The sequence below is a fragment of the Dreissena polymorpha genome, chromosome 5 (genome assembly GCF_020536995.1).
Source record: "Dreissena polymorpha isolate Duluth1 chromosome 5, UMN_Dpol_1.0, whole genome shotgun sequence".
NCBI lineage: Eukaryota > Metazoa > Mollusca > Bivalvia > Myida > Dreissenidae > Dreissena > Dreissena polymorpha.
Genome location: NC_068359.1, coordinates 48,223,379 through 48,236,455, shown reverse-complemented (window position 1 = coordinate 48,236,455; position 13,077 = coordinate 48,223,379). Strand labels below are relative to the sequence as shown.

The 13,077-nt window shown below is 38.1% G+C and overlaps 1 protein-coding gene across 2 annotated transcripts in view; it reads left to right on the top strand.

The window, feature by feature from the left end:
* LOC127832490 (integrator complex subunit 13-like) overlaps positions 1 to 13,077 on the top strand; it is a 130,917-nt gene that overhangs the window by 10,457 nt on the left and 107,383 nt on the right. The window contains exons 1-2 of one of the 2 annotated variants that reach the window (XM_052357992.1): positions 9 to 114; positions 5,997 to 6,225. In XM_052357992.1, coding sequence (XP_052213952.1) covers positions 6,004 to 6,225 — 222 coding nt within the window. In that variant the 5' untranslated portion in view covers positions 9 to 114; positions 5,997 to 6,003. Of the gene's footprint in view, positions 1 to 8; positions 115 to 5,996; positions 6,226 to 13,077 lie in introns of those variants that run through there. The other variant, XM_052357993.1, reaches the window with a different exon arrangement.

Sequence of the window (13,077 nt, the reverse complement as noted above, 5' to 3'; positions counted from 1 at the left end):
TAGACAGTCTAAAAATGGCAGCGCCCATTGCTTAAAAGTTATATGTTAAGATGTTTAATAACTTAAAACAGCAATAACGAATATTTTACAATATTTTAAACAAAGTTATAGAAGGTAAGCGTCTTTTAAGATGGATTTATTTGATTAAACCGACGAGTCAGTGTCTTGTATATGTTTTAATTGTACAACGCTGAAATTGATAATATTCGGACTAACCATTTTCGGATTATATATTGTGTCTGTGGTGTTGGCAAAGTACAATTTTTGACACCTTCTCACTTACAGAAATAATTGTTAGGTTTTTGACTCTTAAAAATTTGTGTGTTTTTTGTGTCAGAAATTTCAGCTGCACAAAAAAAGTTACAAATATATTCGGACTGACAATTTTGCGGATAATTAATTGTGGTCTGAGTTGTTGGAATGTATAATTTCAACCTCCCTTCTCAATTACTGTAATAACTCTCAGTTTTTGTATATTTAATTATTTTTTTCGTCTCTGAAACTGTTGCTGCAAAACAAGTTTTCCAAAAGTCAATTTTGGAAACTGAAGACTCCATGAAAATATTCCTATTTACTACGCGACCCGTGATTTTTGCCGCGATTCTCGCATCACCGCAATCGATGCAACGTGACAAATTGCGGTGATTCCAAGCAACAAGAAAATTTGGGTGATGTCTCGGCAACCGTCGCGCGATGTATCTCGCTGTTACGCAATCAGCGCGAATCGCCGCAAATCACCGCGAACCGCCGTGGTTCACCTTTTTAAGAGATTTACATTAAGGGCTACACTACATTACATGTACATGTAACATATATGTATACACTTACATTATACATTGCAATAATAAAGCTTTTGTTGTTGTTGTATGCAATGGGCGTATAAGTTAAAATACTCCCGTTCCGACATGAACGTGATGAAGTAATGTCGGAAGCTTTAACGGCTCCAAATTAATATAACAGCGCAGAAGAATGATCATGCAATAATTATTTAACATAACATGTAAACATTATTTAAATAATTGCATTAGCAGAATGTTTATTAAAACTTACAATCAATTATATTCCAGGCCCGAATACACTACCACTGTTCAAATTCCATATTGTTGCAATATACATGTAGCGTAGCACTGTGTAAATTGAAAGTTGCATAGTGTTTCGTCATTAGTCGGTTATAAATACCTTGTTTCTCTACATGGTATTTGATTTCGACGAAACTAATAATTTGGTTATTTATGAGAAATATGATATAAGTTTTCCATTTAAATCTTGATCTTACGATGTGTGTTAATTGACGTTATTAATTATGTTAATACTTATTTTTGCATTTCATTAAGAATTATAACGTGTAGATCTAGCCCTTTTGTTAACAGTGTTTAGCAAAATATTCGCGCCTTAAGACACGGGAAATTGTTTAAGTAACACTTTCATTTAAAGGTTAAATGTAATCGGCAGATTACATTTAATTATTTGGACTAAAATATGCTATACTTATTTATTTTCTGTTTCAGGCTCCAATGCGGATAACTCGTGTTACTCGCGTTACTTTCCGAGCGTTGTACATACATTCACAATGCTTGATAAGCCGGAAATACATTACTGTTCTATTTTTATGTCCCCCACTATAGTAGTGGGGGACATATTGTTTTTGCCCTGTCTGTCTGTTGGTCTGTCTGTCTGTTTGCGCCAACTTTAACATTTTGCAATAACTTTTGCTATATTGAAGATAGCAACTTCATATTTGGCATGCATGTGTATCTCATGAAGCTGCACATTTTGAGTGGTGAAAGGTCAAGGTCAAGGTCATCCTTCAAGGTCAGAGGTCAAATATATGTGGCCAAAATCGCTCATTTTATGAATACTTTTGCAATATTGAAGATAGCAACTTGATATTTATCATGCATGTGTATCTCATGGAGCTGCACATTTTGAGTGGTGAAAGGTCAAGGTCATCCTTCAAGGTCAGAGGTCAATTATATGTGACCAAAATTGCTCATTTTATGAATACTTTTGCAATATTGAAGATAGCAACTTGATATTTGGCATGCATGTGCATCACATGGAGCTGCTCATTTTGAGTGGTGAAAGGTAAAGGTCAAGGTCATCCTTCAAGGTCAGAGGTCAAATATATGTGGCCCAAATCGCTTATTTTATGAATACTTTTGCAATATTGAAGATAGCAACTTGATATTTGGCATGCATGTGTATCTCATGGAGCTGCACATTTTGAGTGGTGAAAGGTCAAGGTCAAGGTCATCCTTCACAAGGTCAAGGTCATCCTACAATGTCAAACATCATATAGGGGGACATTGTGTTTCACAAACACATCTTGTTAAGTACATGTTTTTATGACATAGTGGTAAATAATTTGTTGTTATTACATCATTGCCTATATATTAAAGCCGTTAAACATTGTGTTTTTTTTGCTGGAAAAAAAAACACGAGTATATCAACATAGCACTTAGCGTTCGCAGAGTTCAATAAATTTATGATGATGTATAATGTACATGCATTTCTCTGGGTTTTCACGCCAAAAACAAAAAACCCTCAACATTTGATTATTTAGTGCGTACTGTCCAGCGGGTGATAGTGTTTGTTCAAGTGTCTAACTGGCACCTTTTGTACGTGTTCAAACTGTGAAAAGATGTGACAATCACAGAAACAACAGGATGGCGCTGCCAATTAAGTGCGATAATGGATCAAAGTGCATTGACAAAAAATAACAGTTTGGATATATTTTTCGGCGTTTACTCAGATGGTCTCTCACAACAAAAAAAACTATACAAGTCAAGGTATTATGTTTAACTTCTATCAGTAACGATACGGATACGGCGTGTTTGATTTGAATTGACTTTAAAAGAAATATCAAATTGTTGGCGATATAACTGTCAAAGAAACATTTAACCGAAATCAACAGAATTCAATGTTCTCTGCGCTACGCAGTTTGTATAAAAAATCAATACTTGCACACTCGTATACCTTGACCTTGTACATTGCCGCATAATTTTCGCGCTCTTTTGTCGGGAAATATACATGATGACTATATTGAAAGCATTTGTAAACGTCGTGTTAACATTAAAACATCGGAAGTGTGTTTCGGATTATAAATTTTTATTCTCATTTGGGAATTTAACGGAACATTTATACTTATGGTATATTTGTTTTGAATTGTATATTAATTTGTTACAACGCTTTACGTGTGAAATTTTTTTTTGGATAATATTATGCATTAATAGCACAATTTCCAGAAGGAAAACGTTTTTTACACGAAGGCGTATGACGCAATAAAACGTTTTTTTGTAAGATCGTATTGTATCAATCTAAATTTAAATACGCTCGTCCAATGAAAGCTGTGTCCCACATTGTGCGCTGTACTCTTTACACTTCTGAAAAATGGCGTAGTCATATGGTTGTGTTAATGAAATTCTCAAACATATTTACCGACATAAATGTTCAAGATTATTTTTTTGATGTTGGATTATCCGATAATTGTGAACATTAGAAGCGTTATGTAGATGTATAAAGTTATCGATACGATTCGGTTTCTATGCATGAATTGGCGAGTCATCGTTGTCACTGCGATCACGGCGAATTGCAGCGAATCACCACAACATTGAGGGGATTTAGCGCGAAGATTATCTTTCTTTCGCGCCACGTCGGAGTGACGAGTCACGTGAAATCGTGGTGATTTTCCACCCCAAAAAAAAATGCCCGCCTTGACTTCGCAAATTATGCAAAAATCACGGGTCGCGTAGTGTACATGCTTTGATACTGTAGTGTGTAACAACAATAGCTGACATAATAGCGAGTGTTTGTAAATACCACTTGGTAAATTATTGATTAGTTTAATATAGATAATAAATTTAAATTCATTAAAAATGTTTGATGTTGTTTTACAGGAAGCTACTCCAAGGTTGAACGTTGACCACAGAGTTTAAATTAGAATTTCATATACTGTTGTATGATCCCTTTATAATTATTAAATTCAACTGATATATAATGTCAATTTGCTACTTATGATTATGCTGTCTTTTCTTGATATGTTGTCATTAACACCTTAAAATGAAGTGAAATACAATATAAGCCTATTCGTCGCTTTTCAGTTTCTAAGCGTGGGCACAGGGGTCTAGCTAGGCTCAAAATTTAGGGAGAAGTCACTTCTCCCTAACGCCATAATAGGGAGAATTGGTAACATATTTGGGAGAAATGGTACATTTGCATCATAGATCTTAGTATTATGTATATTTTGCAGCAACTTAACGGATAAGTGGTTTCTGCTCAGCGTTAAATCAACTCTTCACTTGTTTTATACATTAAGACTGTTATACAATAAGACATGTTAAGTGTATAAAACCGACATTTTTCTTACTTCTTATTGATTGTTGATTATGATGGTACTTTTTTTTTTCCTGAACAGGTGTATCAAATAAACTTCAATTGTAACAAGCCAGTAATGACTATGTTCAGAATCTTTTTATTTCCTTGTTAATTTTAAGTCATTCAACATTAAATCAAATTCATATTTTGTTACAAATATTTGTTTTTAATTAAATCAAATTCATATTTTGTTACAAATATTTGTTTTAAATTTAAAATTCATTAAAAATCTCATTTTACAGCAGAGATTCCAAATCTGACCTGTAAATGAGCCCCATATTTATTGCCAGTGCTAGGTTAGCTCTTCCCATTTAATCATTTTTAGTATCTTTTTAATGGGCCATTTAACATTGCTGAAGCATAGTTATTGGTAGCCAGCACAAGGCAATTAATCAAGGCATCATCATTAACAATTTCAAGAAGTGTAATAGCTCCAGACTGTTCTGTTGAATATTCAACTTTGCATGACCTGTATAGTGGGCAACTTATGGCTGAGAATCCTCCTGGGTCAAATTCTTCACATCAAATTGATTTTTATCGGTCAATGTCTGGTACAAAGTAAATCATTAAAAGGAGGAGAAGTCACTTCGCCTTAGTTAAGATTAATTGGGCGAAGAAATTGCCCACTTCGCCCACTCGCTAGACCCCTGGGGCATGTTGCCTTAAGTTAGGTAACTAAAATGATACTAAGAACCAAGAAAACACTAACTTTCAAAAGCATAAAGATGATCATAATTGAAACTAAATGGCAGCAAGAATTTTTTCTTAAAATAATACAAGTAAAAACTGTGAATATATTACGAACAAATTATTGGTTTCCTAAACAAAGTTCATTTAAACTGCATAACTACTTATAGCCATTGTGTGAAACCCTAACCTTTATCAAGTACACTTACCTATTAATATTTACTCAGATAAAGCAGATGAAGCGGTTCATTTTCTTCTTGATTTCAACTGCCAGGTTTTTCTACCATCATCCGGCCGTAAATAAACTTGTTTGATGAATCAAGGGATTATTGTAATAAGATTAATTCTGATAAATTGTCTGACAATTTCGATTCATCAATTATGTGGAGAAAATCTTAATGTTAAAAAAAATAGGGTCTTGCAAAATAACTATTTTGGCGAAAAAAAGTTGTCAGAAAATTAAGAGTGTCTGAAAACTAAAACTTTTTGATATTGGCAATGCGGCCTAACTTTCAGCCCCAAATTTGACAAAACAAAAACAGATTTAAATAATGGGGGAATATAAAACTTGTACATTGTTACTGCCTTGTAATCTATAGTGTCATAATTTAAACAATTCAGAAAAATTCGATAAAAGAGCCGCTCTCTGTGAAAAGGGAGTTTAATCCATGTGCATAAAGTTTTGTCCCAGATTATCTTGTGCAGTCTGCACAGGCTAATCAGGGACGACACTATCCGCTTTTATGATATTTTTCGTTTAAAGAAAGTTTCTGCATTGCAAAAAACCAGTATACATGTAGGTGGAAAGAGTCGTCCCTGATTCGCCTGTGAGGAGTACACATGCTTATCTGGGGCGACACTTTACGCACATGCATTCAACCCCATTTTCACGGAGCTCGTCTCAAATGCAAATGGTTAATGGTTTGTATTTTCAGTGCAACCATGTCAAGCTCCATCACTCACAAGACCATATTCGTGCTGGACCATAGCCCTGACTTCCTGAAGTCCTGCAATCAAAGCACCGACTATGACATCCTGGCCAAGGGGAAGGCATCGGGCATCATCCCCGCGGCTCCCATATTCAAGTCACTGTGGACATGCTCTGTGGAGGCTGTTATGGAGTACATCAGGATTGTCTACGATATATTTCCCACCAATAAGCTGGTATATTACATATAAGTGCAAGCTACGATACTTATTTTTGTGTTCTCATATCAATCTAAATAAAGTCTCTATCTTCCTCTATATGGATTTATTAAATCGTCTAAAGGATGGAATAACTTTTCCATAATGACAACATTATAAAACAAGTTCAATTACATAAATCACACAAATTTAAAAGTTATACAGAAATCAGACAATGTAATAAATTACAAGAGTCCTCTCCTCCCCAAGCTTTAAAGTTTGTATGGTATGCTGTAAAACAAATTGACTTAGATTAAAATGTGGAAGATGGAAAAGGATGTCCACAAAGATCTGGAAATAGACAAGACATACATATAAATACTTAGTTATCTCCCTTCATGGGGGTAAGTTTTTGAGGGTACGTGAAAAACTGATTCCTGAAAATTAATATGTGTAACAATTATCATGATTATAAAGAATAAAACATGAATGTCTCTCGAATGGTCATGATGATTATGATTTCAATAATCTAAAAAAAAAAATGAACTGGAAACAGTCAACAAATGATAACTATCGGGCATTAAACAGTTTATAAGTCAACACACACAGGTATTTCAACCATCGGTGAAATGAGACTTTCGGCCAGGCCGCCTAGGTGGTAACAGTTCTTTTTCTCCTGGGTTATTGTGTGGTAGCAACCTAGCGAGCTCTCGTGGTATCTTTGTCCCTCCAGTGTCTCTGTTCATGGGAGAAGAAGGATCAGGTTGTACATCCTCGGTTGGTGGGGGTGTATCCGTCTCGACGGCCGGATCCAGGGTTGGTTGTGGTGGAGGCGAGGCCGGTTCCTGTGTAGCTTTAGGGGTTGCTTTCTCCGTAGCAGTAGGTGTTGGTAACGACTGAGGGTGTTGTACGTGTTTATGAGTTAAAGATGATGATTTGGGACGCTGTGACTCAACTGCTTTCACGAGGGGATCCGTTGGTTTACTGAAGAACGGGGAGAATTTTCTCAAGTACTGTCTGTTACGTAGGGTGACCCTACCCGTTCCATCAACTCTGACCACATATTGGTGAAATTGCCGCACCTCAATCACTACACCTGTGCGCTCCCATCGCCTGGGCTGGTTTCCAACAAGATTTTGAATGAACACATGGTCTCCAATCTGCAGTGGGGGTAATTGCCTAGTATGTTCCGACCACTTTTCGTGGTCTCTGGAGTGGCGCTTCGCCAATGCCCTCTCGCGATGCGACAGTAATTCCTTCCAAGTCTCGTGTGGTTGATAACGTCCCATCAGTATCGGAATTGGATCACGAATGGGTCGGCCAAACAAAATGAGCGCTGGTGATGCCTTTGTTTCTGGATCGATCGAGTTTCTGTAGACCAGTAAAGCTCTCTGGAATTTGTCAGTGTCTAAAGACCCTGTGGGCGATGTGTTATCCATTAGCATGCGTTTAACAGTCTTCACAGCAAGTTCTGCCCTAGAATTGGCATGTGGGTTTGCAACTGAGCAAAGCCTGTGTCTGACGCCCCAGTTCCGTAGAAACTCTTGTGTCTTACCAGCCGTGAACTGTGGTCCACCATCTGATGTCAACTCTTCCGGAATGCCAAAGGTAACAAATGTCTCCCGAAGACGTTTAACTAGTCCCTCTGCACCAGACTCAGACTTGTACACCATCGGCCAGTTAGAATATCTGTCTACGACCACAACATAGTCAGTATTGTTGTAAGTGAAATAGTCAGCACAAATCTGTTGGAACGGGAACTCAGGTGGCTTAATTTCAACTGGGGGCTGCATGGGGTTTGATTTAGCTATTTTGTGGCAGTGTGAGCATTGGTCTCTAATCCTTGCAATATCAACAGTGATGTCTGGCCAGTATACAGAGTCGACAGCCCTCGCCTGCATTGCACTGACGCCTTGGTGTGCAGCATGAAGTGCGTTAAGTACAGATTCCCGGAATACAGCTGGAATCACAACGCGATGACCCACAAGTATCACGCCATCCTCACGGATAGGAACGGAATGGTAACCGTTCCATGCATCAGTCACAGTTTTCTTCGTGTTTTGTGGGACTTTGTCGGCAAGATGAAACGGGCTTGGCACGTGGTGTGTTTGACGGACGGAACAACGGTTAAGAGGTTGCAGGTCTACCGTTCTTCTGGGGGTGCCGTCAGCTTTACTTGTGACCACCATCCTTGAACACCAAGTTGTGGGTGTGTTAGGACTCACTCGCTCGAGCACACCTATGCGGACATCTCTCTCAAGGTCAGCATGCACCTTTTCTTGCCAATGGATCGGAACTAACGCTGGTTTATGAACTGCTACAGGTTTCGAGTCGGGGTCAATGTGAAGTTGGAGTGGGTCACAGCACATAAGCGGCAATGGCTGATGCTCACAAACATTGAATACAGTTGATCCGTAGTAATCAAGCAACCACTTTTTCAAACAGTCAACTTTTTCGTCTGTGGCGTCTATCCCAGGTGGAAGCTCTGTTGGCAGCAGTGGGGGCTTATTTTGCCGTCTTGGACAGGAGCATAGTACATCATCTGGGACATGAGTGGAAGCAGCGATCTCAGAAGAATTAACATTACAGATAGGAAATTCTGGATGGATCATTCCCAGTGAAGCAAGAGCTTCTCTGCAAAGAAAAGCCTTATTCATTGTTTCTGAGACATAGCAAAGTAACCTAGTGGATTTGGGAGGTGACATTGCATTAGTGGTTTGAACGTTAATAGCAATAGCTCCGATCACACCTAGATCTTCTTTGATGGCTCCACGCATGGTAAGTTTTACTGGAAGAAGATCTTGCTTTGTGATTCCCATGTGATTGACGTACTGTAATGGCATTATCGAACTTTGGCACCCTGTATCGGCTACCATAGCCATGTTCAAGGATTTCAGTTTCGAGGTGTCATTCATTGGGTACCCAAACAATGTGTGGTCCTGTGGAACTGGTGTGACTGTCACTGTGATCATTGGATGTGGCTTTGAAGGCCGTGCAATCCACTGGCCATCGAACACATGGTGCTGAAGACTATGTAATGTTTGTATGTCACATGATAGGCTTTCTTCAGACACAGTACATAACTGATCAAACACATAACCCACGTCGTTAACATTCTTAACTCTGTTTGAAATGTCATGTGGTCTATTGTTTTGATACTTATTGTTCCTATTCTTTGGACAGTTCCTTGAAGATGAATCACGGTGACCCCATGTACTACAATTGACACACTTGCTGCAACATGACGTGAAGTGTCCTTTAACCGCACATTTTACACATGTGGATGTCCATGCCTCACAATGTTTAGTTCTTGTTTTACGGTCATTTCTCTGGCCGTGTGATGGGCCGCCACATGCCCAACATCTCTTAGCAGGTTGTTCATTTGACACCAACGGTTGTGAATTACCTACTGCACCTAGCGAATCGCCAACAGCACTTTTTGTCGCTTTGCCTTGCTCCTTTTGTGCAATGAATGAGACAGTCTCGTCCAAGGTCCTATCAGTCTTCGAGTCCCCGAGGAGATCAGACAGAATTTCCGGGTCAGCAATGCCCCTGATCAAATTGTCTTTTATAATCTCTTCACTGTAATCGAAAACATGCGCACACCCTGGCTCTTTACAGTTGGCTTTGTATTGACATAAGGCTGCCTGACCCCTTAACGTAGCGAGATATGTACGAATTCCAGTTGCAGGGGACTGTACCATGCGATTCATCTTCAGTCTATGTACGAGCGTGCTCTCTTCTTTAACAGCTAGTCTCTTTATAGCATTGAGAAGATCGTTCTCTGGCATTTTCGAGACATCACCCTGGATATCTCTCATTAAGTCTGTTCTCAGGTCACTATCACAACAATAAAACAAGGCTGTCGGTATCATGGCGTTCGTGATCGCCATGCCCGCTTTGTACATGTTCCATTGTCTTTGGAAAGCAGACCACTGATCTGGGTCACATCCTATGCCAATTTTTGGCGATTCTAACTTTATCTTGGTGGGCTGTACCGTAGTTGGAGCTGGGTGGGCATTCTTCTCATGGATCTGGAGGGCGGCAGTTAAAGCGGCAGCAAATTCTGGCCCCAGGTCCTGTGATTCCCATTCGCAACCATCAACTGGGCAAGTCAGTTTCACCATTTTCAAATGTTAGTAGGATGAGATTGTTAGATGCTGTGAGATTCAAATGTTAGTAGGATGATTACTGTTAGATTTGTTAGATTTGTGGACATAAATAAAGTCTCTATCTTCCTCTATATGGATTTATTAAATCGTCTAAAGGATGTCCACAAAGATCTGGAAATAGACAAGACATACATATAAATACTTAGTTATCAATCCATTGAGCCACTTTCTTGGAAAACTGGACTTAATGCATGTGCATAAATTATTGTCCCTGATTCAGGGATCATCCTAGCCCAAAATTTTAGGGAGAAGTGACTTCTCCTTCCAATGGTATTGGGGAGAAGTGAGCGGACCTTTGATCACACGCGTAAAGGTACTTTAATATTAATGTTTCACAATTAATAACCATACATATATCTGAAATAAAATATGCTGAAACACTAACTAAAACTAAATATTTTATTTTAAACTGTCATGATGTTAAAGAGATATTGCTCTCTTAAAAACTGTAAAACTTGTGTTTAATTTGGCCAAAATACACATTTCATTCATATGTAATTACTACTTAAGCCAAGAGCCTGAGGATGTGGGATAAAGGGAATATAGGGCAGAGCCCTAGCATATTGTTAGTCTTTCTAGGTGCAATTTCTGGTTAGTACATTGCAAAATATTGTCAACCAGACCATCCGTAACATTACATGTTTAATCGTCATTCTATAAAAATGTTATAAAGGACGTAAAAAAATAATTAAAATCGACGAACCATTCGTATCCGAAAACGACTGTCCGAAAACATGTCGATATACGTCTTCTGCATATCGTTTGACGGCAGAAAATTAAAACCAGTAACCTGTAACCTAGCAAATACGCAATCAATATATTATTTGGTTGACATATTGCTTTAAAATACAATATTGCAGTGCTTTACTTTGCTAATAGATAGTTTAAAATAGCAAGATTACGGGCATTAGCAACATCCATAGATTGTACGGGTTTCAGACAGTACCCAAGAGGTTTCATCAGTTACTGCTCATGTCAGTACCAATCAGAAATCAATAATTAAAAGACCGGACAATGTCTCATGGCGATATAATAAACGCATAACAATAACAATACAAATAGTATATATTCGTAATGCTATATTTTATCCCCTTTGCGCACAATAAGTCAATGTTTAGCATTTGGTTATTTCTATTTGATTTTTATCGCATATGCACATTTTTAACTGAATTTAAATTGGCGATTTATCCCAATTAATTCCGCATTATGCAGCAGTCTCAATTTGCAATTTGACTAACGACAGAGAGTAACTTGTACTCTTAAAAAACTCCCGAACATTTCGTGGGAGATTCTTCAACAAAACATGTTTATGTTCTATGCCGGCCATAGCTAAATTATTTCAAGATTTGTTGTGTTTTATTCAATTATAAATACATAAATTGATGTAACACACCCGTACATTATGAAATACCCCAAATTGTAATTCTCCCAACTGAGTGTCGCGTGCCGGTAATTCTTATGTTTAAATGGCGTCATTGACTTTTAATGGAATGTTCCCATGTGCTTGACTGCGTTTTTGGATTAAACTTTGAATGTGTAAGTCTGTTTCTCTGTTTGTGATATTTGGTAAGCTCAGTACTCAAATATATTATTATGACTGAAATTTAGCAGTCAGATTCGGACTGTTTTATGTTGTACAAATCGTCAAGCATAACAATAAATGACCATCGTGTGAACAATGGCTGTATTGGTTCAAGGCAGCCTTGACAAATAACAAGAGCCGATTAAAAAAACTGTAAACGAGGTTGGGAGCCTGGCATTCTATACATAGATGGTTACGTCAATTACACTATTGTCGGTAAGACCGGCGTGTACACAATGCCTCAACTGGAATAAACCAAGGCGACTTGCATCAGCGTCAGTGATGCGTAGCAAATCCTCTCGCTATCAGTAGATCAGATAAAAGATAATTGCACACAGCAAACAATGGCAGTATTAGTGACGGCATTGCGCACACGTGCGGCAGATTATCACAGGAGAAAATATAAGAAAATGTCGGCGATTTTTTTTCGCTTTGATGTAATCAGAAAGCGATATCAAGCATCGTTAAGCGACAAAGTCGCCTACGTCGCCCTCTAGGATGATCACTGTGATTAGCATTTGCAACATGCACAGGAAAGCAGGGACAACACTCCCCAATCGCATGGAATTGTTTGATAAAATGAAGTCTCTTGTAAACAAAAATTTCAATCTAGGCGGAAAGTGTTGTACTGATTAGCCTGTGCAGACTCACAGGCTAATGTGGGGCAACACTTTTCGCATATGCATTAAGAGCAGTTATCCCAGAAAGAGGCTAAATTATAATATATAAGCTGTTGGTTCACAGTCCAAACAAGGACTTGGGCAGCTTAATTTTGAAAAAAGAGAGCATTTTTTATGTCAAGATTTTGCTGTGATCTTATTTTGGTCTGTTTGAATGTAGTAATGCAATAAGAACGACAAATAAATTACTTTTATAAAATAATTCAATTAAAGTTCATTCATGTCCAAAAAAGTAAAGTTACATACTGTATTTTCCCTTGTATAGTGCGCCCCCATGTATAGCGCGCCCCCATGTATAGCGTGCAGACTGTTTTATTAATGAAAAAATGGAGAAAACATCATTTTAAGACAATAAAACCACCAAATCGGACCGAAAATGGCCGCCTTTTTGCTATTGCGCAATCCAATAATCCGGGGCATTGAAAAGCTTAATTAAGCATTCAAAATAGGAAGCGTC